This window comes from Ranitomeya variabilis, chromosome 8 (genome assembly GCF_051348905.1).
Source record: "Ranitomeya variabilis isolate aRanVar5 chromosome 8, aRanVar5.hap1, whole genome shotgun sequence".
Classification (NCBI taxonomy): Eukaryota; Metazoa; Chordata; class Amphibia; order Anura; family Dendrobatidae; genus Ranitomeya; species Ranitomeya variabilis.
In genome coordinates this window covers 84,815,055-84,830,905 of record NC_135239.1, presented here as the reverse complement: position 1 = coordinate 84,830,905, position 15,851 = coordinate 84,815,055, and the positions used below count along the sequence as shown (strand labels likewise).

The window sequence follows — 15,851 nt, the reverse complement described above, 5'->3', positions numbered from 1 at the left end:
ACCCCCACAAAGCATAGCATATGCTGTGAGAATTTGTTAAAAATCCAACCCAGAATCTAGTAATATTCAATGCAGTTTTCCTTGAGATTAGAGATGAGTGAACCTTTCAAGGTTCGGTTCAGTTCGTATTCACCAAACGGACCTTCGTTCGCCGAATGGTTCAACCAACATACCCGAAACTGATTAGATTCAATGGGAGGCAAAAACAAACGCATAGACAACACCTTAAGGAGTGACAAAAAGCTTCCCAAACAGCTAAAATTAGGGGCAGACACCAGGAAAAGTGGCATCAATTGACCCACAGTAGAAATTTGCAAATGGCACAGCAGCAGTCAGCCATGGGCCATGCATGAGGTATCAGGGTCTGGCCCAGAATTTACAGCTGGAAAGTTTTAATGCAGACCTTGTTGTTAAGGGTGTGGTGTAAGCCTTCTTAGCTGGAGACCTCACACCTCAAGCAAGACCTCCAATTTGTTTTTTTATTCCAGCCACACTCAGATGGCACAAACATCAGTTTTATAGACTACTATTAGTAGGAAAATGTAAGGAAAGTAACAGAGGTAGTTGACTGAAAGTGCAGGCCTGCCTTTCTGGGAGACCTACTTACACGGGCAACCCACCAGATGGAGACCCAACTTGGGTCATGGCCCGGTTATTTAAAAAAATAATTGTCACACAGCACTAAAGTGCCATCAATTTCCACAGAGTCTAAACAGTATAATGTCCTCTGACACACATTCCACCACAGGCAACCCACCTGATAGAAACCCAACTTGCAGTCTCCACATTTTAAAAAATAATTGTCACACAGCTCTAAAGTGCCATCAATTTCCACAGAGTAGAAACAGAATAATAGGCCTCTGACACACCTTACACCACAGGCAACCCACATGATGGAAACCCAACTTGGAATCTCCACATTTCAGAAAAATTGTTTGTAACATCAGCAGCAGTAGCAACAGTAGGTACAGAAGACACCACAAAGTTGGCACAGAGTGCGAGATCAATACATGACACTAAAAACGACATCATCGCCTAGTCTGCCCAATCTATGACTGGAGTGCAAAAGTCATTGGAGATCCATGACTTGTTCATTTTGATGAAAGCTAGGTGGTCAACACTTTCAGGGGACAGCTGGATGCACGTATCCATCAGGATACCACCAGCAGCGCTGAAGACATATTCTGAGAGAATGCTGGCTGCCAGGCATGACAAAACCTCCAAGGCGTGACAGGTGAGCTCAGGCCACTCATCCATTTCTGCTTGTGCATGGTCAGGCCTAAAAAATGTTTTAAACATCTCACAGAAATTGCTTATGCCACAAGGACAGCAAGAAGACGCTCATGTGTCGGCCGCTTCCATGTGGTCCAAGTCCTTGCTTTGTTTGTGGCGGGGTAACACTCAAGGTTGCTTCCTCCATCCCCTCTTGCCAACCACAGGCAACAGAAAGCATATCATTATCCTTTTCATCTCCTGACTTTTGTGTGTCCATTACCTCGTCCTCCTCAATTTGTCTGGTACCATGAGCCCCCCCACTTGATCGCTGTAAGCCACTCTCCCATGGCACCCACCTGTGCAACGACAGTCCAGAAATTTGAGATATTGTTATCCCTTCTGCATCCTCCTCTGCTTCCAACTCTTCCTCTGGGACCATCACCTCCTTGCGCAGACTATTCAAAGTGTGCTCCAGCATGTATATGACCGGAATAGTGATGCTGATGATGGCATCGTCAGCGATAACCACCTTAGTAGCCATTTCAAAACTGTGCAGAAGGGTGTAGAGGTCCCTCACCTGTGCCCACTCTGCAAGCATGATTTTCACCACGTCCAGGCTGCATTGGCCAAGGCTATGCAAAAGGACATACTGCACCAGGGCTCATTGCTGCTGCCACAGCTGCTGCAACATGTGCAGAGTGGAATTCCACCATGTCGGAGCATCGCTAATCAAATGGTTAACCAGTAGGCCTAAGGACCTCTGTAGCGATGCAAGTCAATGACCTGCGGAGTGCGATCATCGGAAGTTAGCACACAGCGATCGTGCTTTCTGCAGCAGCACATCCAGGCTGGGATAGTGGCGTAGAATTTGCTGTACCACCAGAATGAGGATATAAGCCATGCAAGGCACATGTGTCAGGTTTCTCGCTAGTGAACAGTTTGATTGGTTGTTCTTTTGAGGTCGGGTCTGGAGTCTGCCAGGGTTGTCCGCAGAGCCCACTTTTATACGTGTTCACGATCAATCCCGTTTTAAGGAGGATAGAGAGTGGACTATTGGTGGGAGTCAGGATGGATCAGGTTGATCAGGATGCCACTTGGAGGGTGGTAGCGTATGCCGATGACATCTATCTTTTTGGGCCTTCGGAGGGGAGGCAGAATGGGTCATGTCTGAAGTAAGTCGCTACTCATAAGCTTCCAGGTCCATGATCAACCAGGAAAAGTGTGTAAGTCTCTGGCAGTGGGGGAGAGATCTTATTTTTAGTCTCCTGGACACCCTCCCAGTGACTCAGGCATCTGCAAAAATTATTGGCATCGAATTTGACCCAGGGGACTACCCCCAGCAAAATTGGGAAGGCAGACTTAAGATCGCCACTAAAAAAGTGGACCAGTGGAAGGATTGGTCGTTGACCCTGAGGGAAAGGGTTGGTCTGATCAAGGGGTTTTTGCTTCCCTTGTTACTTTACCTGGGCAGTGTCTGCATGTTGTCATAACCTCTCTGGACATGGGAGTACAGTTAATTTTTCCAGATGTTGTGGGAAAACAGACTCAACCTAATCAAGAGAGAGGTTATCTACCACACGAGGAGACTAGTTGAACTTGGTACAGTCAACCTAGTAGTTTTTCTAGTGAACACTTTTCTTAAACCAAACATTGCTAACCTCTGGTTGGAGAGGGCTCCTCCATGGATATTTTCCTGCAGGGGGTGTTTTCAGGAATGGGAGACAGATGGTAGAGTGAAGGACCTTCACGTACTACACAAACATCTTAAGGCTTACACTGTCCCGGTTCTGAAGATGATCTGCCGGTGGGGTCTGGGAGTGTGGGAGATCAGGACTATGTCAAGGAAAGTTCTTTACAGGAGGGACCTGTTGACCCATTTCCAGAAGCCCCCGGTGAGCAAAGATTGCCCAAGCCTGGATCTAGAGGTAGGGCTCAAGTTGTTGAGTTGTTGAAGTTTTGGGATTTGGCTTGGTGCTACTTTGCTCAGTATTGAGTAGAAGCACCCTTTTGAGCTAGTACAGGAATGCATCTTCTTGGGAATGATGCAACAAGTTTTTCACACTTGGATTTGGGGATCCTCTGCCATTCTTCCTTGCAGATCCTCTTCAGTTCCGTCAGGTTGGATGGTGAACATTGGTGGAGAGCTATTTTCAGGTCTCTCCAGAGATGCTCATTTGGGTTTAGGTCAGGGCTCTGGCTGAACCAGTCAAGAATGGTCACAGAGTTGTTCTGAAGCCACTCCTTTGTTATTTTATCTGCGTGCTTAGGGCCATTGTCTTGTTGGAAGGTGAAACTTTGGCCAAGTCTGAGGTCCAGAGCACTCTGGAAGAGGTTTACATCCAGGATATCTATGTACTAGTCCGCATTCGTGTTTACTTCAATGACAACCAGTCATCCTATCCCTGCAGCTGAAAAACACCCCATAGCATGATGCTGCCACCACCATGTTTCACTGTTGGGATAGTATTGGGCAGGTGATGAACAGTGCCTGGTTTTCTCCACACTTACTGCTTAGAATTATCACCAAAAAGGTCTATCTTAGTCTCATCTGACTAGAGAATCTTATTTCTCATAGTCTGGGGCAGGGGTCAGGAACCTTGGCCCTCCAGCTGTGGGAGAACTACAATTCCCAGCATGCCTCAACTGCTGCAAGTTGCTAGGGCATGCTGGGAGTTGTAGTTTTATAACAGCTGGAGAGCCGAGGTTCCCCACCCCTGGTCTGGGGTCCTTCATGTGTTTTTTAGCAAACTCTATGCGGGCTTTCATACGTCTTGCACTGAGGAGAGGCTTCTGTCGGGCCACTCTGGCATAAAGGCCCGACTGGTGGAGGGCTGCAGTGATAGTTGACTTTGTGGAACTTTCTCCCATTTCCCTACTGCATCTCTGGAACTCAGCCACAGTGATAATAATAATAATAATAATAATATAATAATCTTTATTTTTATATAGTGCATACATATTCCGCAGCGCTTTACAGGTTGCACACATTATCATCGCTGTCCCCGATGGGGCTCACAATCTAAATTCCCTATCAGTATGTCTTTGGGATGAAACCGGAGAACCCGGAGGAAACCCACGCAAACACGGAGAGAACATACAAACTCTTTGCAGATGTTGTCCTTGGTGGGGTTTGAACCCAGGACTCCAGCGCTGCAAGGCTGCTGTGCTAACCACTGCGCCACCATGCTGCCCAGTGATCTTGGGGTTCTTCTTTACCTCTCTCACCAAGGCTCTTCTCCCAGGATTTTCTCAGTTTTGCTGGATAGCCAGGTCTAGAAAGACTTTTGGTGGTCCCAAACTTCTTCCATTTAAGGATTATGGAGGCCACTGTGCTCTTAGGAACCTTGAGTACTGCAGAAATTCTGTTGTAACCTTGACTAGTGTTGAGCATTCCAATACCGCAAGTATCGGGTATCGGCCGATACTTGCGGTATCGGAATTCCGATACCGAGATCCGATACTTTTGTGGTATCGGGAATTGGAATCGGAAGTTTCCAGTGTATGGTTCCCAGGGTCTGAAGGAGAGGAAACTCTCCTTCAGGCCCTGGGATCCATATGAATGTGTAAAATAAAGAATTAAAATAAAAAATATTGATATACTCACCTGTCCGGAGGCCCCTGGACATCACCGCTGGTAACCGGCAGCCTTCTTTGTTTAAAATGAGCGCGTTCAGCACCTTCCACGACGTCACGGCTTCTGATTGGTCACGTGCCGCTAATGTGACCGCCACGCGACCAATCACAAGCCGCGACGTCATCCCTCAGGTCCTAAATTCCCTTCTAGGAATTTAGGACCTGAGGGATGACGTCACGGCTTGTGATTGGTCGCGTGAGCGGTCACATGGGCGGCCGTGACCAATCACAAGCCGTGACATCATCTAAGGCCCTGAACGCGCTCATTCTTAAGAAGGAAGGTTGCCGGAAAGAAGCAGGGCGCGTCCGAGAGTGAGTATATACCTTAATAGGAATATACTCACCCTCGGCTTCTTTCCGGCAGCCTTCCTTCCTAAGAATGAGCGCGTTCAGGGCCTTAGATGACGTCACGGCTTGTGATTGGTCGCGGCCGCCCATGTGACCGCCACGCGACCAATCACAAGCCGTGACGTAATTCTCAGGTCCTAAATTCCTAATTCTAGGAATTTAGGACCTGAGAATTACGTCACGGCTTGTGATTGGTCGCGTGGCGGTCACATGGGCGGCCGCGACCAATCAGAAGCCGTGACGTCATGGAAGGCCCTGAACGCGCTCATTTTAAGCAAAGAAGGCTGCCGGTTACCAGCGGTAAGGTCCAGGCTGCGTCAGAGAGGTGAGTATATCAATATTTTTAATTTTAATTCTTTATTTTACACATTAATATGGATCCCAGGGCCTGAAGGAGAGTTTCCTCTCCTTCAGACCCTGGGAACCATCAGGGATACCTTCTGATACTTGAATCCCATTGACTTGTATTGGTATCGGGTATCGGTATCGGATCAGATCCGATACTTTGCAGGTATCGGCCGATACTTTCCGATACCGATACTTTCAAGTATCGGACGGTATCACTCAACACTAACCTTGACCAGATCTGTGTCTTACCACAATTATGTCTCTGAGCTCCTTGGCCAGTTCCTTTGATCTCATGATTTTCATTTGGTCTGACATGCACTGTGAGCTGTGAGGTCTTAAGGCCCCGTCTCACTAAGCGAGATCGCTAGCGAGATCGCTGCTGAGTCACACGTTTTGTGACGCAACAGCGACCTCAGTAGCGATCTCGCTATGTGTGACACGTAGCAGCGACCAGGCCCCTGCTGTGAGATCGCTGGTCGTGTCGGAATGGCCTGGACCTTTTTTTGATCGTTGAGGTCCCGCTGGGTACCACACATCGCTGTGTTTGACACCTTACCAACGACCTCGTTGACGACTCAGACACTGAATCGTCATAATAGCTCCCATGTGACATCGTTATACAGGTCGCTACAGGTCGCTGGTGAGATGTCAAACAGTGAGATCGCAGCAGCGATCGTTGGAAGATCTCACTGTTTGACATCTCACCAGCGACCACATAGCGACGCAGCAACGATCCCTGACAGGTCGTATCGTTGTCGGGATCGCTTTAGCGTCGCTAAGTGAGACGGGGCCTTTATATAGACAGGTGTGTGCCTTTCCAAATCAAGTCCTATCAGTTTAATTAAACACAGCTGGACTCTCATTAAGGAGTAGAACCCTCTCAAGGAGGATCACAAGGAAATGGACAGCATGTGACTTAAATATGAGTGTCTGGGCAAAGGGTCTGAATACTGATGACCATGTGATATTTGTTTTTTATTTTTTAATAAATTTGCAAAAATTTCTACATTTCTTTTTTTTCAGTCACGATGGGATGCAGAGTGTACATTAATATGAAAACATAAACTTTTTTGAATTTACAAAATGGCTGCAATGAAACAAAAAGTGAAAAATTTAAAGGAGTCTGAATACTTTCTGTACCACTGTAATTATAGTGCTTTGGAACAAAGCACTATATTGTAATCCGATCGTGGATAACTTCTTCTTATTCTTCTTCTTATTATTATTCAGTCGGCAGTTAATGCGGCCCGAACCGCAGCACTCACAGACTCCAGTGAGGTGTCATTTCGAAGCCAGCGTCCCCAAGAGGTGTGCTAAGTAATTTTCGTGTCGATCGGATTTGTAGTTTTGGCGCAACTTGCGTTTGAAAAAAGTGTCTCAATGCATTTCAATAGGGAAATTTTCCCATACGTTTATAATGGGCCTGATTTCTGAGGCAATTTCTAAAAATAACTGCCAACTGCCACCTGGCTGATTAGCTCATTGATATGCGCAGTCAGACACAGTTACTATGCCAACGCCTACGAACTGTACATGAGACCACCAGCACAAAAGTTTTGTCAGATAATATTAGCTCTTAAAGTGACAGCACAGCACAATTCCAAAGCACTATCTGTGGTCTTATTATTATTACTAGATGGTGGCCCGATTCTAACGCATCCAGTATTCTAGAATATGTATGTCCACGTAGTATATTGCACAGCCACGTAGCATACAGCGCAGAGCCGCGCAGTATACAGCACAGAGCCGCTTAGTATACAGCGCAGAGCCTTGCAGTATACAGCGCAGAGCCGCGCAGTATACAGCGCAGAGCCGCGCAGTATACAGCGCAGAGCCGCGCAGTATACAGCGCAGAGCCGCGCAGTATACAGCGCAGAGCCCCGCAGTATACAGCGCAGAGCCGCGTACTATACAGCGCAGAGCCGCGTACTATACAGCGCAGAGCCGCGCAGTATACAGCGCAGTGCCACGCACTATACAGCGCAGAGCCGCGCAGTATACAGCGCAGAGCCGCGCAGTATACAGCGCAAAGCCGCGCAATATACAGCGCAGAGCCGCGCAGTATACAGCGCAGAGCCGCGCAGTGTAGAGCGCAGAGCCGCGCAGTATACAGCACAGAGCCACATAGTTATACTGCCCAGTCACGTAGTATATTGTCCAGTCACATAGTATACTGCATATCCCTGTTTAAAAAAAAAAGAATTAAAATAAAAAATAGTTACATACTCACCTCCTGGAGCGGCCAGTACCTGATGCTTGTTGCACCTCCTAGAGCGGCCGGTACACGATGCTTGTTGCACCTCCTGGAGCAGCCGGTACCCGATGCTTGTTGCGCGCTCTGGTCCCAAGAGTGCATTGCAGTCTCACGAGATGATGACGTAGCGGTGTTGTGAGACCGCACGTCATCATCTCGCGAGACCGCAATGCATGCAGCGGTGACCGGGGCGTCGCGCGGAGCAGGAAAGGCCGGTTCCTGATCCGGAGGGGCCACCGGAGGGTGAGTATGTAACTATTTTTTATTTTTTTTATTATTTTTAACATTAGATATTTTTACTATTGATGCTGCATAAGCAGCATCAATAGTAAAAAGGTGGTCACACAGGGTTAATAGCAGCGTTAACCGAGTGCGTTACACCACGGTCAACGCTGCCATTAACCCTGTGTGAGCGCTGACCGGAGGGGAGTATGCGGGCACCGGGCAGTGAGTGCGGGGAGTAAGGAGCGGCCATTATCTTCCGTACTGTGCGCGTCGCTGATTGGTCGCGGCAGCTATGACAGGCAGCTGCCGAGACCAATCAGCGAACGAATAACGGTGACAGAAAGACGGAAGTGCCCTGAGACAATTATATAGTAGATTACTCCGCTCACCAATTCGGACCCCGAGTGGCCCCACCCACCAAATCGGACCCCGAGGTGCCCCGCCCACCAAATCGTACCCCAAGGGGCCCCGCCCCCAAATCGGACCCCGAGGGGCCCCGCCACCCAAATCGGACCCCGTGGGGCCCCGCCCACCAAATCGGACCCCTGAGGGTCCCCGCCCACCAAATCGGACCCCGAGGGGCCCTGCCCACCAAATCGGACCCCGAGTGGCCCCGCCCACCAATTCGGACTCCGAGGGGCCCGGCCCACCAAATCGGACCCCGAGGGGCCCGGCCCACCAAATCGGACCCAGAGTGACCACGCCCACCAAATCGGACCCAGAGTGGCTCCGCCCACCAAATCGGACCCAGAGTGGCTCCGCCCACCAAATCGGACCCAGAGTTGCTCCACCCACCAAATCGGACCCGGAGGTGCCCCGCCCACCAAATCGGACCCTGAGGTGCCCCGCCCACCAAATCGGACCCAGAGTGGCTCCGCCCACCAAATCGGACCCTGAGGTGCCCCGCCCACCAAATCGGACCCAGAGTGGCTCCACCCACCAAATCGGACCCAGAGTGACCCCGCCCACCAAATTGGTCCCAGAGTGACCCCGCCCACCAAATCGGACCCAGAATGACCCCGCCCACCAAATCGGACCCTAAGGTGCCCCGCCCACCAAATCGGACCCAGAGTGACCCCACCCACCAAATCGGACCCAGAGTGACCCCGCCCACCAAATCGGTCCCAGAGTGACCCCGCCCACCAAATCGGTCCCAGAGTGACCCCGCCCACCAAATCGGTCCCAGAGTGACCCCGCCCACCAAATCGGACCCAGAGTGACCCGGCCCACCAAATTGAACCCAGAGTGACCCGGCCCACCAAATCGGACCCTGAGTGACCCCGTCCACCAAACCGGACCCTGAGTGACCCCGCCCACCAAATCGGTCCTGAGGTGCCCCGCCCACCAAATCGGTCCCTGAGGTGCCCCGCCCACCAAATCGGTCCCTGAGTGACCCCGCCCACCTAATCGGTCCCTGAGGTGCCCCGCCCACCAAATTGGACCCAGAGTGGCTCCGCCCACCAAATCGGACCCAGAGTGACCCCGCCCACCAAATCAGACCCAGAGTGACCCCGCCCACCAAATCGGACCCAGAGCGACCCCGTCCACCAAATCGGACCTAGAGGTGCCCCACCCACCAAATCGGACCCAGAGCGACCCCGTCCACCAAATCGGACCTAGAGGTGCCCCACCCACCAAATCGGACCCTGATTTCCCCCGCCCACCAAATCGGACCCAGAGTGACCCCACCCACCAAATTGGACCCAGAGTGACCCCACCCACCAAATCGGTCCCAGAGTGACCCCGCCCACCAAATCGGTCCCAGAGTGACCCCGCCCACCAAATCGGTCCCAGAGTGACCCCACCCACCAAATCGGTCCCAGAGTGACCCCGACCACCAAATCAGTCCCAGAGTGACCCCGCCCACCAAATCGGACCCAGAGTGACCCGGCCCACCAAATCGAACCCTGAGTGACCCCGTCCACCAAATCGGACCCTGAGTGACCCCGCCCACCAAATCGGTCCCTGAAGTGCCCCACCCACCAAATCGGACCCAGAGTGTCTCCGCCCACCAAATCAGACCCAGAGTGGCTCCGCCCACCAAATTGGTCCCAGAGTGACCCCACCCACCAAATCGGACCCAGAGTGGCTCCACCCACCAAATTGGTCCCAGAGTGACCCCGCCCACCAAATCGGACCCAGAGTGGCCTCAACCCTGAGGGGCTACAACTACCAAACCAGCGCCTGAGGGGCACCCAAGTGTGAAAGTCTTGCAGGGGCAGCCCAGACACCATTCCAAAGCACTATCTGTAGTTCCTTCAGGAAATACCCATCTAGTTATTTATGATATATCATTCTTAAAAAGCATCTAAGCCTTTTTAAACCAGCAATGGTTCCCAAGGTAGACAACCCTACAGATTAATACTTCTCATGATAAAGAAGCCTTTTCTCCTCTGCAGATTGAACCTTTCTTTATCCAGAAAGAGAGGGTGATCCTTTGTGTTTGTATGCATGAAAGTGTGACGAAAAACATCTAATTTTACCTGGAATTCTCTCTGGTGTCTGCCAGACTGAGCTATGAGTCTTTGTATCTGTAAGACAGAAAAACATATAACTAATTAATGTCAAGTTTGATTTTTGTTTCTGCTGAGTTTTCGGAATAAGCTTTCATGTGTGCACATGAGTAATAACAGTATAGTTTTACAATAAATTACTTTTCCTGTATTAATCATCAGTTTCTGCCTAATGCTGATTCACAATCTAATTGTCAGTTTTCCCTGAACTTATTTCCAGAGTCGCTGCTCTGAGGTCTCCCATACACTGCACACAAAGGGGAAATCCTGCTCTCTTATCTGTCTGTCGTACACACTTCTAAACAGAAGCAGCGGGATGAAGGGGAATACATCAGCACAGTGTTAAGCACTGTAGCTGTGAATTCAGTCCTGTTGTGAGATAAAAACTTTTATACAATTTTTTTTTTTTTTTTTTTATACAATTAGTAGATATAATTTTATTAATCACAAAAGAAGGTAACAATCTAGCCTTTTCAGAGAACTACAGACTTATTTTATTGATACACTGATGTCAAGTTTTGCTATGCTAGTCTTTGCTCTTTCATGGCAACAGATTAGGTAGGGTTCATATTTGAGAATCAGACAAGAAGTGCCACAATGCAGGTTAATAATGTAATCCATACTGATAAAATAATGGATCTTCTTGTTTTACCCTCCTATTATCGCTTTATATCCTAGTGTTAAATTTAAATTATAATAAGAATATTACACATAACTTCATAGAAAAAAATATACATAAATACTTTGTAGGCGTACAGTATTAATAATAAAAACAGACCATCAATATGAGAACACAATTAAAATGTTAAAAATCAGTATGAGGGGGTTGATGATTTCCAGTGGCATAATTTTGGCCCAGATGCAGATGGGTACAGCTGATGTACATATAGGCACTGGAAGGTGCAGACTGGTCCGGCTGATATACAGACTGGCACGTGCAGTCGGAAATGGCTGATATACAGATTGGCACAGAAGGTGCAGGCGGTTCCGGCTGGTATACAGACTGCAAGGCAGAGGCTGGAATGGAGATAAGGGAAGGACAGACACTAGCGGAACTGGTGGGAGCTAATGAACTGGGACCTGAGAACTACCAAGCGTTTTGGTGAACAAACTAACTACCTGGCACAGGCACCTCCATCCATGTGGAAGTGCCTTAAATAATAAGTGTCTCCTAGCCATTGGCTGGGGACACTTTAGGATGGCATATTTAAGAAAGAGGCCCCTTTAAGCACATTATCCGGGAATCTGCATGCAGTGCGTGGACCCCCAGGCAGCAGCCAGAGAGGAAGGGGGAAGTGCAGGACAGGGGGCCACATCAGTAAGTGAGTCGGCCTCCTTGCCAGGGGAGAGGAGCAGTGTTTAGGGACACCGCCACTACAGTACCCTCCCTTTTTGCCCCCTCTTCTTGAAGCCCACAAGAAATCTCAAAAGCAGGAGAGGAGCATGAATGTTCTCCCAGGACCTCTCCTCCAGATCGAACTCCTTCCAATCCAAAAGAAAAAAAGTTTTTTCCTCTTACCCTCTTGGTGGCCAGAATGTTCTCTACTTTGAAAATGTCCTCAGTGCTGACTGGAGCAGGAGTGGTGCCATGATCTTCGAAGAAAGGACTGAGGATGACAGGCTTGAGGAAAGACACATTAATTTAATTGGGAATCAGTAAAGAGGCAAGAAGTATGAGCTTGTAAGCCACTGGATTTATTTTTTTTAGAACCTTGAACGTACCGATGAAGGGAGGATCTAATTTATACGAGGGTATCTTGAGGCAAACATACTTAGACAGGAGCCAAACATTGTACAAATGATGAAACAGAGGCATATCCAGATGTCTCTTGACTGTTTGTCTATTCATCCTTTCAGAGGATTTCAATAAGGTAGTCTTGGTGTCCTCCCAGATCTTAGAAAATCACTTGACGAGGAATTCAGCAGCAGGAATATCAGAGGCAGTAGAAATAGGAAACAGTATTGGGATGTTGACCATAGACCACAAAAAACCTGAGATATAGCAGACAGTTCACTAACATGGTTGTTGTATGAGAATTCGGCCCAAGGCAGGAGTTTGGCCCAATCACTGTCGTGAGCATTGATGAAGTGCCACAGGAAATTAATCAGACTCTGATTGATCAGCTCTACCTGGCCATTGGATTATGGATGGTATGCCAAATCCAAAGAGAGATCCAAAAGGACATTCAGTAGTTTGCAGGTAGCTCTCCTGAAGTGAGATGTAAACTGGATGCATCTATCAGAGACAATATGGAGCGGTAATCCATGAAGGCGGAAAATATGTAGAATAAACTTCTCAGTAAGCACCGGAGCAGGCAGGAGACATGATAGTGGAGTGAAATGGGCTATGATGGAAAAGAGATCCACAACCACTAAGATTATGGTACACCCGGCTGATACTGGAAGGTCAGGGATGAAAACGATTGCAATATGCTGCCAGGGAGCAGATGGTACGGGCAAAGGAAGTAGGCGACCGGGCTGAAGCTATTTAGCAGTTTTGATCTGGGCAATGTCGAGAAATGAGGAGAGCTATTTTCTTCTGTCAGGTATGGCAAGCTGTAACAACCCTGCCGGCATCACTGCATGGCCTTCCATTCCCCACCTGCCTGTTACATCAACTCACACACCCAGTGCCATGCTGTGAGATCTGTCTGCTGCCGGCTCCATGCCATGTGCTCCATGGCCGCTTGCTCTGTGTACACTTCCTGGCTGTGTGCATAGGGGGCGGCGCCAGCCACTCCGGATTCTTATTGAGACTGTGTGCACCTCCCTAAGGTGTCCCTGGCCAATGGTCTAGAGGCCTCTGATACTTAAGGCATCCTCACCCATTGGAGGATGCCTGAGCAAACTATTCCCCTCAGTTAGCACTTGCTACTGAGCTGCCAGGTCATGTCTGTTTCCGGTCTCTGAGGGCTGCAATTAGCAGGCCTTCATCTGTGTTCTGTTTGTGTTTCTGTGTCTGTTCCTGTCTGTACTCTGGTCTATGTCCGTTCCTGTTCCTTCTTTATCATTTGTCATTTCCCACTCTGCTGTGTTTACCTCCGCCTTATCTTTCTGCTCTGCTTGCCACTATCGGTGGCTCTGCATCTCTCTGCTCTGTTCGCCACTACCCGTGGTTCTGCGCTACTCTGCTCAGTTCTGCCACAACCTGTGGTTCTGCACTCTCTTGCTCTTGGCGTTACCTCATGCGGTTCTGGCTCTTGGCTCCGCCTCCAGCATCTCCGCTCCTGGCTCCGCCTCCAGCGTCTCCGCTCTTGGCTCCGCCTCCAGCATCTCCGCTCTTGGCTCCGCCTCCAGCGTCTCCGCTCTTGGCTCCGCCCCCAGCAGCTCCGTCCTTGGCTCTGCCTTCTCCTTCTCTGTTCTTAGCTCTGCCTTCTCCTTCTCTACTCTTTGCTCTGCTTTCTCCTTCTCTGCTCTTAGCTCTGCCTTCTCCTTCTCTACCCTTAGCTCCACCTCCTGCTCTTACTCCACCTCCTGTGATTCTGCTTTGCATCCACTCTTGCTCTACCTTTATTCAGCAACTTGCCGTACGGGTCTCTACCTGTTTCTTTATGTTCTCCAGTCTGAACAGGTTCTTACCTGTTTCCATACTTCCGCCTGTATACCAGTTCCTACCAGAGTATCAGCCCTGTCTGCCAGTGACAGCCGTGCCTGCCTGTCTGCCTGAGTGCCAGCCGCGCCCGTCTGCCTGCCTGCATCTCCGTCAAGCCAGTCTGCCCGTTAGGGCCTCTGCCATACCCATCCATCAGCCAGTGTCACAGCCGTGCCTGCCTGCCTGTGTCTTGTCCCCGGTGGGATCAGCATCCACAGTCCGACTCCACCCTGGAGTGGTTCCTGGTAGCTTCCTATTGCACAAGTCTGACCTCACCATCAGAGGCTCCAGTGAACACCTAGGAAGCTACTTAGTTATGCCCCTTCCAGGGAAGTTTGGACTGTGGTCCAGTGGGGCCACACCCCCAGGCGCCCACACCAACCAGTCTCGGCGCAAGTGTTATACAAGCCAACTTAGGCGAGTGACCCCACAGAAGAACCCTCTTCCTGTCTGGTTCAGCAAAGTAAGTTTTTACGGATGGGAGCCATGACAGATCCAATGGAGCAACTGTAATTATTTTGCAGGGCTTGATTATGTGTTGTGTTGTGAATTCTGCTCCCTCTGGTGGTTGTTGGTGGTAGTGCAGTTGTCTTGGGGTTGTAATCTGGGCAGGTGTTTCTGCTGATTGCAGCTCTATTAGGTATTTAGGTGTGTAGACTCCATGAGTCAGTGCCAGTTGTCCATTGTACCTGGAGGGATTGCATCTCTCTCTGGCTCCTCATGCCATGCTGCCAATTCAGATAAGATAAGTGTCTGTTTTTTGTCTCTGTGCACACATTCAGTGTGCTTTGCAATTCAGTGCAATTTATTGTGTTTTTGTCCAGCTTAGACTTGTTTGGATTTTTCAGTCATGCTGGATTCTCAGGAGTTGCAGATATACTTTCTATGTCTTTAGTTAGATGTGGAATATTTGTATTATCTGCTGTGGACATTTTTAGGATTTTAATACTGACCGCTTAGAATTCTGTCCTATCCTTTCTATTTAGCTAGAAGTGCCTCTTTTGCTAAATCCTGTTTTTTCTGCCTGCGTGTGTCTTTCCTCTTATACTCACAGTCAATATTTGTGGGGGGCTGCCTATCCTTTGGGGTTCTGCTCTGAGGCAAGATAGAATTCCCATTTCTATCTATAGGGGTATTTAGTTCTCCGGCTGTGTCGAGGTGTCTAGGACGTGTTAGGTACATCCCACAGCTACTCCTAGTTGCGGTGATAGTTTAGGGTTTGCGGTCAGTACAGGTACCACCTACTCCTGAGAAAGTCTCTCATGCGGCTCCAAGGTTACCAGATCATAACAGTGTTGAGGCTCATTCTCCTGATCTACTTGTGGTCAGTGCAAATGACTACTTGGTGCATCACTCCTTCAAGCAAGAACCAACACTCCTCCAGAGCCAGTTTTATTGCTAACAGTTCTCAATCGCCTATCGAGTAGTTGCATTCTGGAGCTGAGAAGATTTTGGAAAAGAAGCTGCAGGCCATCATATGGCCAGAAAGAGATTTCTGGGTAAGAACAGGTCCAGCCCTGAAGTAGAAGCATTCACTTCCAAGAAGAACTGCTTATTATTGTCTGGTCTTTGCAGCACCAGAGCTGAGGAAAAGTCTTGTTTTAAAGACACAAAAGCATTCTCTGCCTCAGGAGTCCATATCTTAGGGTTGGCCTCCTTGCAGGTCAGGGCAGGAATAGGAGCAGTCCAAGAAGAAAAATGCGGAATGAACTAGCGGTAGTTT

General features: G+C 49.2%; 1 protein-coding gene across 3 annotated transcripts in view; it reads right to left on the bottom strand.

The window, feature by feature from the left end:
* PTPRC (protein tyrosine phosphatase receptor type C) overlaps window positions 1–15,851 on the bottom strand; it is a 210,470-nt gene that overhangs the window by 55,090 nt on the left and 139,529 nt on the right. For all 3 annotated transcript variants that reach the window (XM_077277741.1, XM_077277742.1, XM_077277744.1), the window contains one exon: window positions 10,507–10,554. In XM_077277741.1, the coding sequence (XP_077133856.1) occupies window positions 10,507–10,554 (48 nt within the window). The remainder of the gene's footprint in view (window positions 1–10,506; window positions 10,555–15,851) is intronic.